General features: G+C 43.4%; 1 protein-coding gene across 5 annotated transcripts in view; it reads left to right on the plus strand.

The window, feature by feature from the left end:
• Window positions 1–14,066, plus strand: part of GNPAT (glyceronephosphate O-acyltransferase) — a 35,625-nt gene extending 21,559 nt beyond the window's left edge. For 2 of the 5 annotated variants that reach the window (XM_025379650.1, XM_025379659.1), the window contains exons 5-16: window positions 1,194–1,321; window positions 1,613–1,688; window positions 1,915–2,066; window positions 2,171–2,301; window positions 3,563–3,786; window positions 6,967–7,209; window positions 8,522–8,601; window positions 9,815–9,955; window positions 11,110–11,209; window positions 11,294–11,387; window positions 12,026–12,087; window positions 13,677–14,066. In XM_025379650.1, the coding sequence (XP_025235435.1) occupies window positions 1,194–1,321; window positions 1,613–1,688; window positions 1,915–2,066; window positions 2,171–2,301; window positions 3,563–3,786; window positions 6,967–7,209; window positions 8,522–8,601; window positions 9,815–9,955; window positions 11,110–11,209; window positions 11,294–11,387; window positions 12,026–12,087; window positions 13,677–13,720 (1,475 nt within the window). In that variant the 3' untranslated portion in view covers window positions 13,721–14,066. Of the gene's footprint in view, window positions 1–1,193; window positions 1,322–1,612; window positions 1,689–1,914; window positions 2,067–2,170; window positions 2,302–3,562; window positions 3,787–6,966; window positions 7,210–8,521; window positions 8,602–9,814; window positions 9,956–11,109; window positions 11,210–11,293; window positions 11,392–12,025; window positions 12,088–13,676 lie in introns of all 5 variants that reach the window. The other 3 variants (XM_025379672.1, XM_025379682.1, XR_003118595.1) reach the window with 2 other exon arrangements.
• The last annotated feature ends 1,982 nt before the right edge of the window (window positions 14,067–16,048 follow it).

Here is a 16,048-nt window from a genome sequence, read left to right on the forward strand (position 1 = left end):
TTTTTTTTTTTTTTTTTTTTTTTTTTTGAGACGGAGTCTCGCGCTGTCACCCAGGCTGGAGTGCAGTGGCGCGATCTCGGCTCACTGCAAGCTCCGCCTCCCGGGTTCACGCCATTCTCCTGCCTCAGCCTCCTGAGTAGCTGGGACTACAGGCGCCCGCCACCGCGCCCGGCTAATTTTTTGTATTTTTAGTAGAGACGGGGTTTCACTGTGGTCTCGATCTCCTGACCTTGTGATCCGCCCGCCTCGGCCTCCCAAAGTGCTGGGATTACAGGCGTGAGCCACCGCGCCCGGCAAGTGCTTTTATTCCTGTAAGATCAATTCCTAAAAGTAGGATTGCCAAGGCATATAAGTTGTTTATCCACTCCCTTTTAGGGTAGCCAGGAAAGCCGGGATTCAAGTATACACCTTTGTTAATAAATGCAGTGAATGGTAAGGTTAAAACTGCCAAGAACTTAAGCAGTTTAAACGCATTTTCATCTGAACAAACTTGTGAGGAAGTTATTTGAAAATTAGGGGAAACGAACAGAAAGACTATTTTAAAACTGCTGGTAGCAATCTTCCTTTCTTACAAGATTTGCCTTATTTAATCTCTTCCAACAAAAGTAAGTTGATATTTTTACCTGATAGGAAAAAGATGAGAGCTGGTTTGGCCTGGCTGTCTAGAGCATGTAGGGCACAGATTGGTCTGTTGTCAGGCTCAGCAGCATGACTGACTAAAGAAATTGACATCATGTCATTGTGATGTTGCTCTGCTGTTGCCCGTGGTTTCTAGCTGACCTCCTTGTAAATGGAGTGGTGTATGGAGAAGCGAAAGGTAACCTCCCAGTGAGCACCTGCCCCACAGAATCCCCTCTTTTCTATAATTCTGTTAGATATCTCTTATGCTTTTTAATGTCAGAGTATAATAATATCACAGGGGTATCTTACATTTATGAAATCTTTCTTAATAATGTTTGAGTTTAGGCCAGGCACAGTGGCTTATGCCTATAACCCCAGTACTTTGGGAGGCCGAGGCAGGAGGACTACTTGAGGCCAGGAAGTTTGCGACCAGCCTGGCCAGCATAGCAAGACCCTGTCTCATAAAATAAAACAGTAAAACAGAAATGAAAAATAAGAATGTTTAAGTTTAGATCTTTATAGACGATTTCAAGATCAAGATCTGCAAATAAATATTATCCCCTCTTTTTTAGACTTCCTGGGAATGAAAATGGTTGGTGAGCTGCTACGAATGTCGGGTGCCTTTTTCATGCGGCGTACCTTTGGTGGCAATAAACTCTACTGGGCTGTGTTCTCTGAATACGTAAAAACTATGTTACGGGTAAATGCAAAGAATTCCCAAGTACTCTTCAGCCATATTTTCTTCACTGATGTTTGCTCATTTAAACTCTTAACTTCTGAATAGAACACTTAGCTATTTCGCTTTCCCTCAAGAACTGTTCATTACCGCAGCAGTTGGTTTAATCTGTATGACTCTCTTGTTTAATTTTCACTGTAAGCTGTGTTTGTTCAGGAAGCTTGGGAGGGAGCTTGGGAAAAGGAATCAAAAGAAGCATTTATCGTTTTGAGAGTAGGCAATGGGTTTTGTGTTTTGTTTGTTTTCTCTTTAAAGAATGGTTATGCTCCTGTTGAATTTTTCCTCGAAGGGACAAGAAGCCGCTCTGCCAAGACATTGACTCCTAAATTTGGTAGGTCACTACAGATTAAAAGGAAAAATACAAACCCAAAGACATCAGCTGCTACATACAACTCGACACTTTATTTAACAAGATATTCTTTTCAAGTGTAAATGTGTAACTGTTGATATTTACGGGGTTAGTGTATAATGTATGCTTTTAGTATTTTCTGTTTATGTGCCCATGTTTGCTCTGCTCTTCAATATGTTGATGAAGCATTTCTCCCTGTGTTTTGCAGGTCTTCTGAATATTGTGATGGAGCCATTTTTTAAAAGAGAAGTTTTTGATACCTACCTTGTCCCAATTAGTATCAGTTATGATAAGATCTTGGAAGAAACTCTTTATGTGTATGAACTTCTAGGGGTTCCTAAACCAAAAGAATCGACAACTGTACGTGAGCTTGATTTTAGCCTAATTGAGAGAATGTGCTGACTGACACATCAACTAATTTCTAAATTTACCACTTTTCGTTTTCTTTTTCCCTGTATTATTAGGGGTTGTTGAAAGCCAGAAGGATTCTCTCTGAAAATTTTGGAAGCATCCATGTGTACTTTGGAGATCCTGTGTCACTTCGATCTTTGGCAGCTGGGAGGATGAGTCGGAGCTCATATAACTTGGTTCCAAGGTGTGACCTGTGTTTTAACAACTGTCTTAGAAATGAGGATTAAAATCCAAAGGTGTGAGTTGCGATTCTGGAGTTGACCACTTCTCTTGGTTTACTTAAGATCACAGAGAAAATGATCAGAAATGCTGTTTCATCAGTGGAAACCTTCAATTAACGAAGAATTATGTGTTTGTCCCAAAAAAGTGATGAGCTGTAAGATATGTATGTCAAATATGCAAAATCAGACCATGATCATGTTTCTCAGGGGAACTAAAGTGGTAAGAAATAATGCCATTATTAACAAGGATATGTGCAGGAATTGTTGAGGACTATTGCTAGGCTACCCAAAGTATGCACTATTATTTTTGACCCTAGAAAGGATTGCATAATGGTAATGAATGGGAGTGAGTCCTTAGTCTCAAGAAGGTTATAGTTTTATGGGCAAGAAAATATATTAGGTTCTTTCAGGATACAGAACACAGATATACATATGAGTTTTCTTAATTAAGAGAAATATACCTGGACAAGTAAGGGAGACAAACCATCTGCCCCTCCAGGCCTCATGTGCTTGCAACATCATTTGCAACTTATCTGTAGCTTCAGCAGTTTCCCAGCAGCTACATTAGTCATCACAGAAGCTTATGCTAGTTTTTTTCCTGCCACAGGCTTTCTCTCTTTAGATCTCAAATTGGGTTGGCAAGTTATTACCTAGTACAGGGCACCCTTACTGGCTGCATCTTTCTCATTAAGCCACCTGTGTGGCAATTTTTAGGTCATGTGTGTGTCTCTGCTCCAGCCAGCTCTGTGTAGGCCTTATCGTACTGTTCAAAGTGTGGTAATCCATGCATGAAGTCAGACGAACTGAATGGCGCCCATTCAGTATAAAATAGTTATTATATAATCTGATAAGTGTGTTCCACAATGGAGATACGTTCAGTGCACTACAGATTCTGAAAAGACAGTAATTCAGTCTACTGGGGCAGGCATCCATTCTCAGAGAAATGATGTATCCTATTTAGGAAGCAACAAAAGTTGTTTCCCTGGAACCAGGACTAATAGGACCCTGGACCCCTTCAGTATTTTTACCACCTCTCAAGAGCATATTCCAGAAATGTATGGTCAGATTACACCATAGTAAAGCAAAGGAATACTGTTTGCACCTGACCTGAGAGAATTCAGTTGGCAAAAAGTATGAGAAGCCTTCTAAAAGGTCAGTCTTTTTCCATCCCCAATTGTCTAAGTAGCAGAACTGTAATTTGTTGCTCTGTGCTCTTCCTTTTAGATACATTCCTCAGAAACAGTCTGAGGACATGCATGCCTTTGTCACTGAAGTTGCCTACAAAATGGAGCTTCTGCAAGTTGAAAACATGGTTTTGAGCCCCTGGACCCTAATAGTTGCTGTTCTGCTTCAGAACCGGCCATCCATGGACTTTGATGCTCTGGTGGAAAAGACTTTATGGCTAAAAGGCTTAACCCAGGCATTTGGAGGGTTTCTCATTTGGCCCGGTATGTAGGTAGGACATATGTGTTGAGAATGCTTGCTTAATTTGGAAGAGTTATAACCTGGACCTGAAAAATCTATAGAGGACTTGAGCAAAGGATTGCTCAGAAAAATAAAGGACAGGCCAGGTGCAGTGGTTCACACCTGTAACCCCAGCACTTTGGGAGGCTGAGGCGGGTGGATCACGAGGTCGGGAGATTGAGACCATCCTGGCTAACACGGTGAAACCCCGGCTGTACTAAAAAAATAGAAAAAATTAGCCGGGCGGGCTGGCGGGCACCTGTAGTCCCAGCTACTTGGGAGGCTGAGGCAGGAGAGTGGTGTGAACCCAGGAGGTGGAGCTTGCAGTGAGCCGAGATCGTGCCACTGCACTCCAACCTGGGTGACAGAGTGAGACTCCACCTCAAAAAAGAGAAAGGACACCAGATCTGTTTCTATCACTAAAGGACACAGTGAACACAGCACATTGATTATTTGAGAATAATTGTTTACATGTCATTTCCCACTATAAGACTAAATATCTTGAGGACTAGAATACCATTTCCTTGGCACCTAGCACAGTGGAAAATAAAGTCATGAATCCTAGCCAGACATGGCGGCACACACCTATAATCCCAGCTACTTGGGAGGCTGAGGTGGGAGGATCACTTGAGCCCAGGAGTTTGAGACCAGCCTCAGTAACACAGTGAGACCCCATCTCTTAAAAAAAAAAAAAAGAAAAAAAAAGGCCGGGCGTGGTGGCTCATGCCTGTAATCCCAGCACTTTGGGAGGTTTAGGCAGGCGGATCACAAGGTCAGGAGTTCTAGACCAGCCTGGCCAACATGGTGAAGCTCCATCTCTACTAAAAATACAAAAATTAGCTGGGCGTGGTGGTGCACGCCTGTAATCCCAGCTACTCGGGAGGCTGAGGCAGGAAAACTGCTTGAACCTGGAGGCAGAGCTTGCAGTGAGCCAAGATCGCGCCACTGCACTCCAGCCTGGGCGACAGAGTGAGACTCCATGTCACAAAAAAAAAAAAAAATACAGACTACAGTTGGAAATGTGTTTTTTTTAAGACCAGATAATTGGCCGGGCGCGGTGGCTCAAGCCTGTAATCCCAGCACTTTGGGAGGCCGAGACGGGTGGATCACGAGGTCAGGAGATCGAGACCATCCTGGCTAACGCGGTGAAACCCCGTCTCTACTAAAAAATACAAAAAAAAAAAAAAAAACTAGCCGGGCGCGGTGGCGGGCGCCTGTGGTCCCAGCTACTCGGGAGGCTGAGGCAGGAGAATGGCGTAAACCCGGGAGGCGGAGCTTGCAGTGAGCTGAGATCGGGCCACTGCACTCCAGCCTGGGCGACAGAACGAGACTCCGTCTCAAAAAAAAAAAAAAAAAAAAAAAGACCAGATAATTATTTGAAGTCAAGTACCTAGTATTCTTTGATCAACCCAATACTGAATACCTCATCTGTGCTGGGTACTACCAGGGATATGAAAATGAACAAGATGCCATCCCCATCCTGGAGGTTCCCCTGGGTTGCAGAGGGCAGGGTGGGTGGGTCATGTGTAAACAAGTTGTGAGGGTTCAGTGAACAGAGACAAGGAGTGATGTGCGTGCTGCAGAGGGTTCCTAAGAGTTGTGCAGAGGAAAGGGACCATACTCAGGAAGATTTCACAGAAGTGACTTTTGAACCCTTCAGGAAGACCAGGAGAGGAGCCTCGCCAAGGCAGGGATGAGGAATGCAAGATGGCAGGCTTGGGCCCCAGGGATTCATCAGTGATGTTAAAATGTTGGCCCAGATGGGGGATGAGGGGTAGATGGAAAGTAAAGATGGATCTCCCCACCCCCTCCCCACCATCCACCACCAGAAGACTGGAGGTAGAGAAACAAGTTAGGAGGCTGCTCTGTCCCAGTGAGATTTCTGCAGGATGCCTGAGCCACAGCAGTAGAAGCACGCAGGCCACAGCCAAGAGATGAGGAGGATTTACTGACAAAAATGCCAGTCACCAAGAGAGAGACAAATCAGACATCTGTTCTCAGTGCTATGATGGTCTGGTAGGAGGCAAAGGACGTGTTGATTATGATACAAGGTAGCAAGTGTTGGGTGTCATGAGAAATAGCTGAAAGGGCTCAAACCCATCATTGTTTGGCCCAGGAACATATGAAAACATAGGTACTTGTTTTCTAAAGTGTTTTGCTTTTTCAAAATGGGATAAATGCCATGACTGATCCATAGTTAAGAGTGTCTGTTCAGTATCACTACAGTTCTGTTGCTTTTTTCTTTTTTTATGCAGATTACCCCACATGCCTAAGCATGTGCATATCTCAAGCTTTTTATGATCATTTCACATAAAATATTATTCAGTTGAGCAAGCTGAGACAAGGCAAGTTGGTCAAGAATGAATGTGATCAAGTCCAGGAGGAAGCCATACCTCTCACTTGTCCCTGCCTTGAAGCAGTAGCAGAACTTGCCACCAAACTTGAGCAGTGTGCCACTGCCAGCCAGCTCTTTGGCTCAGGTTAACCGTAGAATAATTTTCCGTGCTGAGAATATTTGTTAAATATCACCATCTCTTCATTATGCTTCTGTAATTCTACCTGCCTGGCAGCTGTCTGCAGGCCAGTATGTCAGGTGATAAGCTACCAAGAACTGCCATGGATCTGCCTCTTTAGTTATCTTTGATTTGGGAAAAACTGCAAACTGATATTTTTACCATCTTGGTATAGGTCTAAGCAAAGGGTGTGTGTGTGTGTGTGTGTGTGTGTGTGTGTGTGTGTGTTGTATGTTGTAATGTATTCGTACACTAATCATGGGCCTTTTTGTCTTAGTCTTCTTACATTCCCATGCATGTGACTTTCCAGTTATGTAACTTGCTGTTACAAAACTTTAGATTCCCTTGGTTCCTGAAGTACACAGAAGTGGTGTTCATTTTCAGAGTAGAAACTGATGTGCCTTGAGAATGGCTGACAAATTTGGGGTAAGAAAGTATGTTATATGTCCTTAGAGAGAAAGAATTTATTTATGAAATAGTACTTTTAAAATTTTCTTCACATTTGGTATCATTACCATAATTGGTAGACACTAAAAGCTGTCACTTGAAAATGAGCATCTGTCACGTTACTGTTAATAACGTTAATGCCCACTAGGCCCAAGACTCCCTGCAGTGACCTATCTTGTTTGGATGAATTGTCTTTGTGTGTAGATAATGAACCTGCTGAAGAAGTTGTCCAGGCCAGCATTCTTCTGCATTCCAACATCGCCAGCCTTGTCAGAGACCAGGTGATTCTGAAAGTGGACTCCGGAGACTCAGAAGTGGTCGATGGACTTATTTTCCAGCACATCACTCTCCTCATGTGCTCAGCTTATAGGAACCAGCTGCTCAACATTTTTGTCCGTCCATCCTTAGTAGCAATGGCATTGCAGATGACACCAGGGTTCAGGAAAGGTAATTTTCAGGAATGCAATCTTGAGTTTTAGAAGAGGTCTGACCATTCCATTCCATTTAGGGAGCAACATTTGAAGCCTTGTAATGTTCAGCCTCACCCCAGTGAAGAGCAGGCGTATCACTGAGACAAAGTTAGCTTTGTTCCCCAAATACTTGTTCATCTGCTTAGAATTTTGGAATTGGGAGGACCTGGAAATAATCTAAACCTTTCCTTTTATAAATATGGAAAATGAGGCCTAGAAAGTTTCATAATTACTGAGAGAAGGATCTGGCATTTGAGTACAGTTCTCTACTTCCTGGTGTGCAGCACTGTTTCTGCTGTGCCAGCTCCCTGATCCAGCAAAGGCAGGTGGACAGGTGAGCAGTCAGCAGTAGATGAGTACTCAGGAGATGCACGGTCTCATTCTAATTGCATTAGGAGTGTAAAAATGAGTACAGCACAGGTCATGTTCACAGGAGCCTGTAGTCAAGGCCAGGGCGTTCTGTCAAGGCCCCATGTTAGAATTACGAGGGGAGTGGTCCCCACCCCGTTTCTTCAGTTGACCTGGGGTATGGGCCAGCCATTGGTGTTTGATTTTGGTTTTGGCTTTTCAAAGCTCCACAGTGATTCTAAGGAAAAGTGCTATAGATACAGTAAAGATACCAGGAAATACGAATATAAAGGGAAATTAAGAAATCAGTACCTTTCTTTCCCTACTAGGGAGCCATGGGGTAGGGAAAAATGAAGTGCCCTGGCCTCTAAGGACTGTGATGTCTTACTGAGTTTCTACTGGTTGTAGATTATATTCAATCATTTAAAAACTATGCTAGGGCCTGACACAATGGCTTGTGCCTGTAATCCCAGCACTTTGGTAGGCCAAGGTAGGAAGATCACAATATCAGGACTTCGAGTCCAGCCTGACCAACATGGTGAAACTCTGTCTCTATTAAAATACAAAAATTAGCTGGGCGTGGCGGCGGGCACCTGTAATCCCAGCTACTTGGGAAGCTGAGGCTGGAGAATTCGCTTGACCCCGGAAGACGGAGGTTGCAGTGAGCCCACATCGCACCATTGTACTCCAGCCTGGGTGACAGAGCGAGACTCCATCTCAAAAAACAAAAAAACAAAAAGAACAAACTATGCTAGACCGTAGTTCGCTCTGTAGATAAGATTTGGGTTTAATTTAGCTTCCCTCAGGGGACTTAATTCTTGTCCCTGTTACATGAATAAAATATGCCTTTGAAATACATTTTGTGATAGTGAGGACTTCCTGGTACTCCCTTAAAGTTGAAAGGGCAATGTTGTAATTTTACATAATAAATTTATTTCCAGAGGATGTCTACAGTTGCTTTCGCTTCCTACGTGATGTTTTTGCAGATGAGTTCATCTTCCTTCCAGGAAACACACTAAAGGTAAAGTGCTTACAACAAAGAGCAAGTGTATTTGCAGTGTGAGTTCTAGAAATGTTAGGGGTGAATTCACAGATATGTCTCAGGCAGTGTGCCATCCCTTTCTTCAAGGCAAAGTGGAGCAGACTTCAAGAGAAACTGGGGCGCTCACAGTTCAGCAGACTCTAGTTTGATTCTTGGTCAAGTTTAGTTAATAACTTAGGGATTATCTCATGAGAGGAGAGTCATTCTTTGAACTATCAGTGTGGCCGTTGCAACTAAACTAGCTTTATTTTAGTAAACGTTTAAAAATCAGCACACAGCCGGGCGCAGTGGCTCACGCCTGGAATCCCAGCACTTTGGGAGGCCGAGGCGGGCGGATCACGAGGTCAAGAGATCGAGACCATCCTGGCCAACATGGTGAAACCCCGTCTCTACCTAAAAATACAAAAATTAACTGGGTGTGGTGGCGGGTGCCTGTAATCCCAGCTACTCAGGAGGCTGAGGCAGGAGAATCACTTGAACCTGGGAGGTAGAGGTTGCTATGAGCCGAGATTGTGCCACTGCACTCCAGCCTGGCGACAGAGCAAGACTGCGTCTCAAAAACAAAACAAAACAAAACAAAATCTGCACTCATTTTCCTGTTAGCAGGTTGTTAGAATGAGTCACCCAGGCAAGTGCCTTTTACTTTGAAAGTAGCAAGTGGTGGTCCTGCCTGGTCTAGACAGCTGAGGAGTCATCAGGCTCGCAGAACTGGACTGCTGCTTAGTTGAAGTGGGAAGTGACGGAGTAGATGAGAGGCATGTTAGGTTTTTGTGTGCTTTAAGGATAAGAGGTTTGATTCTGTAGGGAGTGAAACAGGAGTGCTGGAAATTTTAACCATAGCATAATTCTAAGTATTTTTAGGACTTGCTATATGTATTTCCTATTTAAATTAAGTAGTGGTTCTGTAAAGTGAAAGAAAATCCATCACCCAGGTTGTGATTTGTAAGGCTCAGAAATGTTGTGTGTTTGAAAACATTTTGAATGTAGAACAGTGCTTCTTTGGCTACTATCTCACAACAGAATCGTTCTGGAAGTTGGGGAAATAGCTGGTATTCTGTTGTCTGAGGGCATGTGGCTGCATATATTGAGACAGGTGGTGTACCCATTAACCTAGATGAGGGGGTACATGTATTGAGCTGGGCACTATACCCATTACCCTCAATGAGCACTATGGCTTCCTCTTCACCTCTAGGACTTTGAAGAAGGCTGTTACCTGCTTTGTAAAAGTGAAGCCATACAAGTGACTACGAAAGACATCCTAGTTACAGAGAAAGGAAATACTGTGTTAGAATTTTTAATAGGACTCTTTAAACCTTTTGTGGAAAGCTATCAGGTACGTAAATTTGGCAAGTTCTCCTTCATGCCCCCCGTATCAAATATAAGACATTCTCACCCTGTGCTTATTTCCAGTCTGAAGGGCAGGTATCTTCCTCAGGCAAATGGAAGAAGGAGAGAGAGTGATTAATACGATCAGTGATTTCACCTCACCAGTGAGACCTTGCTCCCTGCATTCAGGAGGAAGCTTGGTTCATTACAGACCCAAGAGGACAACAGCTTAGTGATGCCATGAGCACAGCATTCACAGGACCACAGTTACACCCAAGCATCATCTGTCATACTGTGTCTCATGTCTTAATGAGGTCTTCATGTCAGTCAATATGTAACCTCGAGATTTGATATATACCAGGCACTCAGTAAAGGCAAGACTTGAGTGATACAAAGTCAGTTACAGATTACCAGATGTTTATGTTGGAAAGAAAAAGTTCAAGTGCAAGTTCTGAAAGCGTTTGTCAGAGCTCTTGGAAGTAGTTAGAGAGGGGATGGTATGTTGCCCAGCAGGAATTGTGCCAGGACTCAGCAGGCGAGAAAGTCTGAAACATAAACTGTAGGAAGGACTTCCACATGTTTGAGAGAAGAGGATGCTGTGACTCGGGTCTGTTTATATAATACATGCACTAGCTCTGGGTACCTGGACCCACTTCCTGGTGCTTGTGGTCCGTGAAATAACTCATTCAGCCTCCTTGCACAAAGTCTGGCACTTACTGAGCATTTGATAAATGCTAATTCTACCCTTAATCACCTTTCTACAGTAGAAATCAAGTATTTTAGGGTATGGTACTTTGTTAGGTGTATTTAGAGAAAAAAAGCAAAGTTATTAAAATCTGACCCCTCTCTTCCCAAGTAGCATAAGAAATGTGAAGCTGATGGTAATTAACTTGTACCCCTTGAAGTGAGAAATTATACTTTAATAAATGTCATTATTATTTTAAACCTTTTTCTAATTGTAAAATGTAATGTAAACTCAAAAGGAGATGTCCTAAAAATTCTTTGATTTTTCTGTGCTCATTCCTTAGAGGGTCTTTATGCTGCTCTGCTGTGATACGTCTTTCTCTTAAGAGGGGCAATGTAAAGTTATTTACTATTCTGTTGAATTTGGCTATCCTTTTTCTCGTTCTGTTCCCCTCATCCTTCCTCTTAAAAAATCAGATAATTTGCAAGTACCTTTTGAGTGAAGAAGAGGACCACTTCAGTGAGGAACGGTACTTGGCCGCAGTCAGAAAATTCACAAGTCAGCTTCTCGATCAAGGTCGGTCACTGTTCTGTGGGTGCTGATTTCTTTTAGTTGAGAATAAAAACTGGTCAACTAACTATTCCTCACCCCTGATTTTAGGTACCTCTCAGTGTTATGATGTATTATCTTCCGATGTGCAGAAAAATGCCTTAGCAGCTTGTGTGAGGCTCGGAGTAGTGGAGAAGAAGAAGATGTAAGTACTGTACAAGATTCCATGAGTGCTCAAACAACAAGGAAACCAATCACATTTGAGCTAAAAATCCAGAGATGTAGAAATAGATGATGCAGGAAACGTTATATTACACTTTCCTTATCCTTCCTCTAATTAGTTAATTCAGTACAGGTTACCCGGAAAATTGTATGTGGTTATGAATAGAAATGCAACTGAAGCAAAGAAAGAAAGAAAGAACTTTAGGCCAATATTTTTGCTTTTACTTAATGTTGAAATTTATAATTACAAGAAAGATTTTCGGGAGTGTAGTGGGCATATGAGTGTATATACACATAGACACACATAAATACATAATACATATATAGATACACTTATATGTATGTATAAGCATATAGATATATGTTCTTCTAAGTGGTTGAATTTAACAGTGATAAAGCTTAATATGTAAACTCTGACAGTCATGTCTCTTATGTGGTCAGAAGAATGAAGCAAGAAGCCAGGAAGTGGGACAGGAGCCCAAGGCCTTTGGACTACTTAGGACCGGCCTTGAGGAAGTCAATTGAAAAGTAGTCTTACAATAGCTACCGTCAGGAACAAAATATAAAAGTTTTCTTTTCCCCAGAGTTTATGTAATAATAAAGCTTGTTATTTTCTCCTAGAAATAATAACTGTATATTTAATGTGAATGAACCTGCCACAACCAAATTAGAAGAAATGCTTGGTAAGTGCAGTTTAATAAAATACAAGTTTTCACATTTTGTTGATGAATTAAAGTAAGAAAGTATACTGTGGCACCAAATACTTTATTGAAATGATCAGTAAGTAGTAGAGTTCTAACATAAACAGGGAATTACTTATGTAGTCTAGAATTTTCTCAAGCTAAAGAGAAAGCACAAAGAAAATTAACAAATCACAACAGGCATAAAAGAAGCAGTCTTACACAGTAGAGTCAGTCCCTAACATGACTGACCTCAGCCAGAGGCCCAGACCCTTCACATCCTTGCCTCAGAGAGAGTACCTCATCTCCACTCTTTGATGCTCTCACTGTCTGTCTGGCATTGCTTCTTTCCCAAGTGAGGGATTAGAGTCAGTGTCTCTATCACGTAGACTTTCTGAACTCAGAATTAGGAGCTGATAGCACATCCTTGGCACAATAATCCGAGCCTAACAGCGACAAAGAAATAGTCCAGCCCAAAGAGAGTCCTTGAGTGTTGTCTTCCTTGACATAAGAGTCCTTGAGTGTTGACATAAACAGAGATACAGTCAGAGGGGGTCAAGAACATTTTTCCTAGCAATGATGGGGCCATTTTAGAAAGGAGGGTGTTGGCCGGGCGTGGTGGCTCAAGCCTGTAATCCCAGCACTTTGGGAGGCCGAGACGGGCGGATCATGAGGTCAGGAGATCGAGACCATCCTGGCTAATACGGTGAAACCCCGTCTCTACTAAAAAATACAAAAAAAAAAACTAGCCGGGCGAAGTGGCGGGTGCCTGTAGTCCCAGCTACTCGGAAGGCTGAGGCAGGAGAATGGCGTGAACCCGAGAGGAGGAGCTTGCAGTGAGCTGAGATCCGGCCACTGCACTCCAGCCTGGGTGACAGAGCAAGACTCCGTCTCAAAAAAAAAAAAAAAAAAAAGAAAGGAGGGTGTTAACATTTGGAAAAAATAATCTGCCTATTGAATAGCATGATGTCGTTGAGTGGATCATCTTACAAGTACTGTTTTTGTACCTAATCTTAATTCAGTACATCGTCAAACCTGCATGGAAGAGCTTTAATAGATGTCTGTTGGGATTTGCGGCAGATCAGAATGGGGCATACGGAAAAGGAGAATGGTTGAAGAAAAGGGTAGAAGGGCAATGGGGTAGTTGACGCATATCGGGAAGGTGGAAGTACTAGACCTTGTAGAAAAAAATATGTAGGCCGAAATCCCAGTCTCCTATTTATATCATGTCTGAAGAGGTGTATATACCTACGACAACCACAAACACCTCGCCCCGTGAGGGTGACGGAATCAATTACTTAATCACAGAAAACAGATGTGATGTGAGCATGAACATACTGGACTGGAGTTCAGAAAACATGACGGGGTTCAACTCCTGGCCCTGGCCCTGTGGCTCTGGCCATACCGTCCCCTCTTGGAGTATCTAACACTTCCCTCGTGGAGGGGACTGGCTTCCCCATGTGTACTGGCCAGCCTGTGAAGCTCTGCACAAGTGTCCAGCGCCTCCCCTGGACAGTCGCCCAAGGAACAGCTGTGTGAGGAAGGGCAAAATCAGCATCATTTCATGAGCTGCTCCTCTTTTTTCATCTTAGGTTGTAAGACACCAATAGGAAAACCAGCTGCTGCAAAACTTTAATAATCGGCAAGTAGTTATGGAAAATTCGGTCACATAATTACTGTCATCGAAGGACTCATTACAACAAACAGGGAAGTAAAGGAAGAGAAGCATCCTCTCGTACTCCCTGAGACTCCGAGAACAGTGGACGCAGAGGGAAGAGATGATCATTGGAAGCAGTCAGTCTGCTCTTCCCCACCACAGTGGTTAAAAGGCATTTGTATCCAACACTATGCGTGTGTTTTAAAATAAACTTTTGGAAACATGTTTGGAAAAGCAAAGCTCAGCTCATTTCACTACCACTTTTCAGCTTACTGTATGTATTAAACTTTTACTTGACTTTTGAATGAAAGATTGATATCACTGAGAGCTCTGGGTAGTAAAAGAAAATACTGAAAAGGGCATCTCTACATTATTTGTAGCTTGCTTTAATTAAAGTTGCCTCAAACAAGTACAAATTTGACAGAGATATTTAATAAATTAGCTAGCTTACTTTAAATTTTGGCCACCCAAGGGCCTTAATTAACAAAAATGAATTAGTCAAGCATGTGCAACAAAAAGATGCTATGTGATGCGCCATAAATATGTGTAAGAAATCAAGAGAAGTTTAGAGTAAGTAGGTAAACACCAGAAACCTTGGCAGGTAGCCACTTCTGGAAGTGACATGTAAGCTGAGAACTGGATTGAGCAGGAGCCAGCCCCTAGAGTGGCAGGGTTGGAGTGACGGAGGAAGGGACAGTGGAGTGCAGTGTGCCGAGAGAGTAGTGTTCAGGACGTCCTGTGGCAGGTTCCAGAGCTCCCAAAAAATCAACATGGCTGGAACAAGAGTCGCAGATAGCAAAATTGAAGACAGAGGCAGGTGCATTAGTCAGTTTTAGGATGCCATAACACATCAGCTTAAACACAGTTTAGGCAGCTTAAGCACAGCTTAGACAGCTTAAACACAGACTTATTTTCTCACATTTGTGGAGACTGAAAGTCCGAGATCAAGGTGCCTGCAAAGTAGGTTCATTTTGAGGCCCCTTTCTGGGCTTGTAGGTGGCTGCCATCTCACTGTGTGCTCAGAATGACCTCTAGGTGTACTCGGAGAAGAAACAAGTTCTCTGATCCCATCGTGAGGCCCTCCTCGTGAGTTCATCTAATACCTCAAAGACTCCTCTCCAAATATAGGCACATTGGGGTTAAAGGTTTCAACACAGGAATTTTGGAGTAGGTGATACAATTTAGTGCGTAGCTGCAAGCATCAACATATATTTTGTTGACTTAGAAACCCTTGTAAAATGTTTGATTTGAAATTGAAGTGCCATGGGAAGTTACTGAAAAGTCTTTTTTTTTTTGAGACAGAGTCTCCCTCTGTCACCCAGACTGGAGTGCAGTGGTGCAATCTTGGCTAACTGCAACCTCTGCCTCCCAGGTTCAAGCGATTCTTCTGCCTCAGCCTCCTGAGTAGCTGAGATTATAGGCGTGCATCACCACGCCTGGCTAATTTTTGTATTTTTAGTAGAGATGGGGTCTCACCATGTTGGTCAGGCTGGTCTCAAACTTCTGACATGGTGATCTGCCCACCTCGGCCTCCCAAAGTGCTCGGATTACAGGCGTGAGCCACCAAGCCCTGCCTGAAAAGTCTCTTAAGGTGTGATTCTGGGATTACCTGCATCCAGGGGTCCTGCAATGTATGTGCGTTCCCCAGGACCAGGCTGTTTCTGCTGCACGTTGAGATTGGAGAGCCATCCTCCCCATGCACTGGTAACCAAGAGGCCCTCTGTGTGGCTCTGCTTGGGCTGGTTCTCTTGGGAAGCCGGGGGGCAGTCTGTTGAGATTGACGGAGAGCAAGTTGAGCAGTCAGTTGAACAGGGTTCCTGGCTGAGGACTGTGTGACATGCCTGCTGAACAGGGGCCCTGAACTGCTGTTCTCCAGGGAGAGAGAAGCTGTCAGTCCAGGGCAATTGGGAGACCCGAGACCCTGGCCAATTCTTGCAGTGTAGACATGCCTTAGAAAAAATCCCCATTACCCAATTTGTTACTCATTTTTCTTTACCCTGACACTCATGCTGTGCATGTACGTGTTGAAGACTGAGTCAGATGACCTTTTTTTCCTTTTGGGTCTGTTTGTAACACATGTCAAGTTTAGACAAAGACTTTGGAGGTTTGTGTGGCAGTGGCTAGACTTGTCTCCTGGCTAGCTCTGTCATTAATCAAGCAAGCAGACAATGTGGAGGAGAGAGGAAAATGGGGTGCAGCGAAAACCAAATGAGGCTCTGCAGCAGCAGCAGCTCTAGGTGGCCGGAGGCCATGACTCACACCTGTAATCCCAGCACTTTGGGAGGCTGAGGCCAGCAGATCATGAGA

The sequence above is a fragment of the Theropithecus gelada genome, chromosome 1 (assembly GCF_003255815.1).
Source record: "Theropithecus gelada isolate Dixy chromosome 1, Tgel_1.0, whole genome shotgun sequence".
NCBI lineage: Eukaryota > Metazoa > Chordata > Mammalia > Primates > Cercopithecidae > Theropithecus > Theropithecus gelada.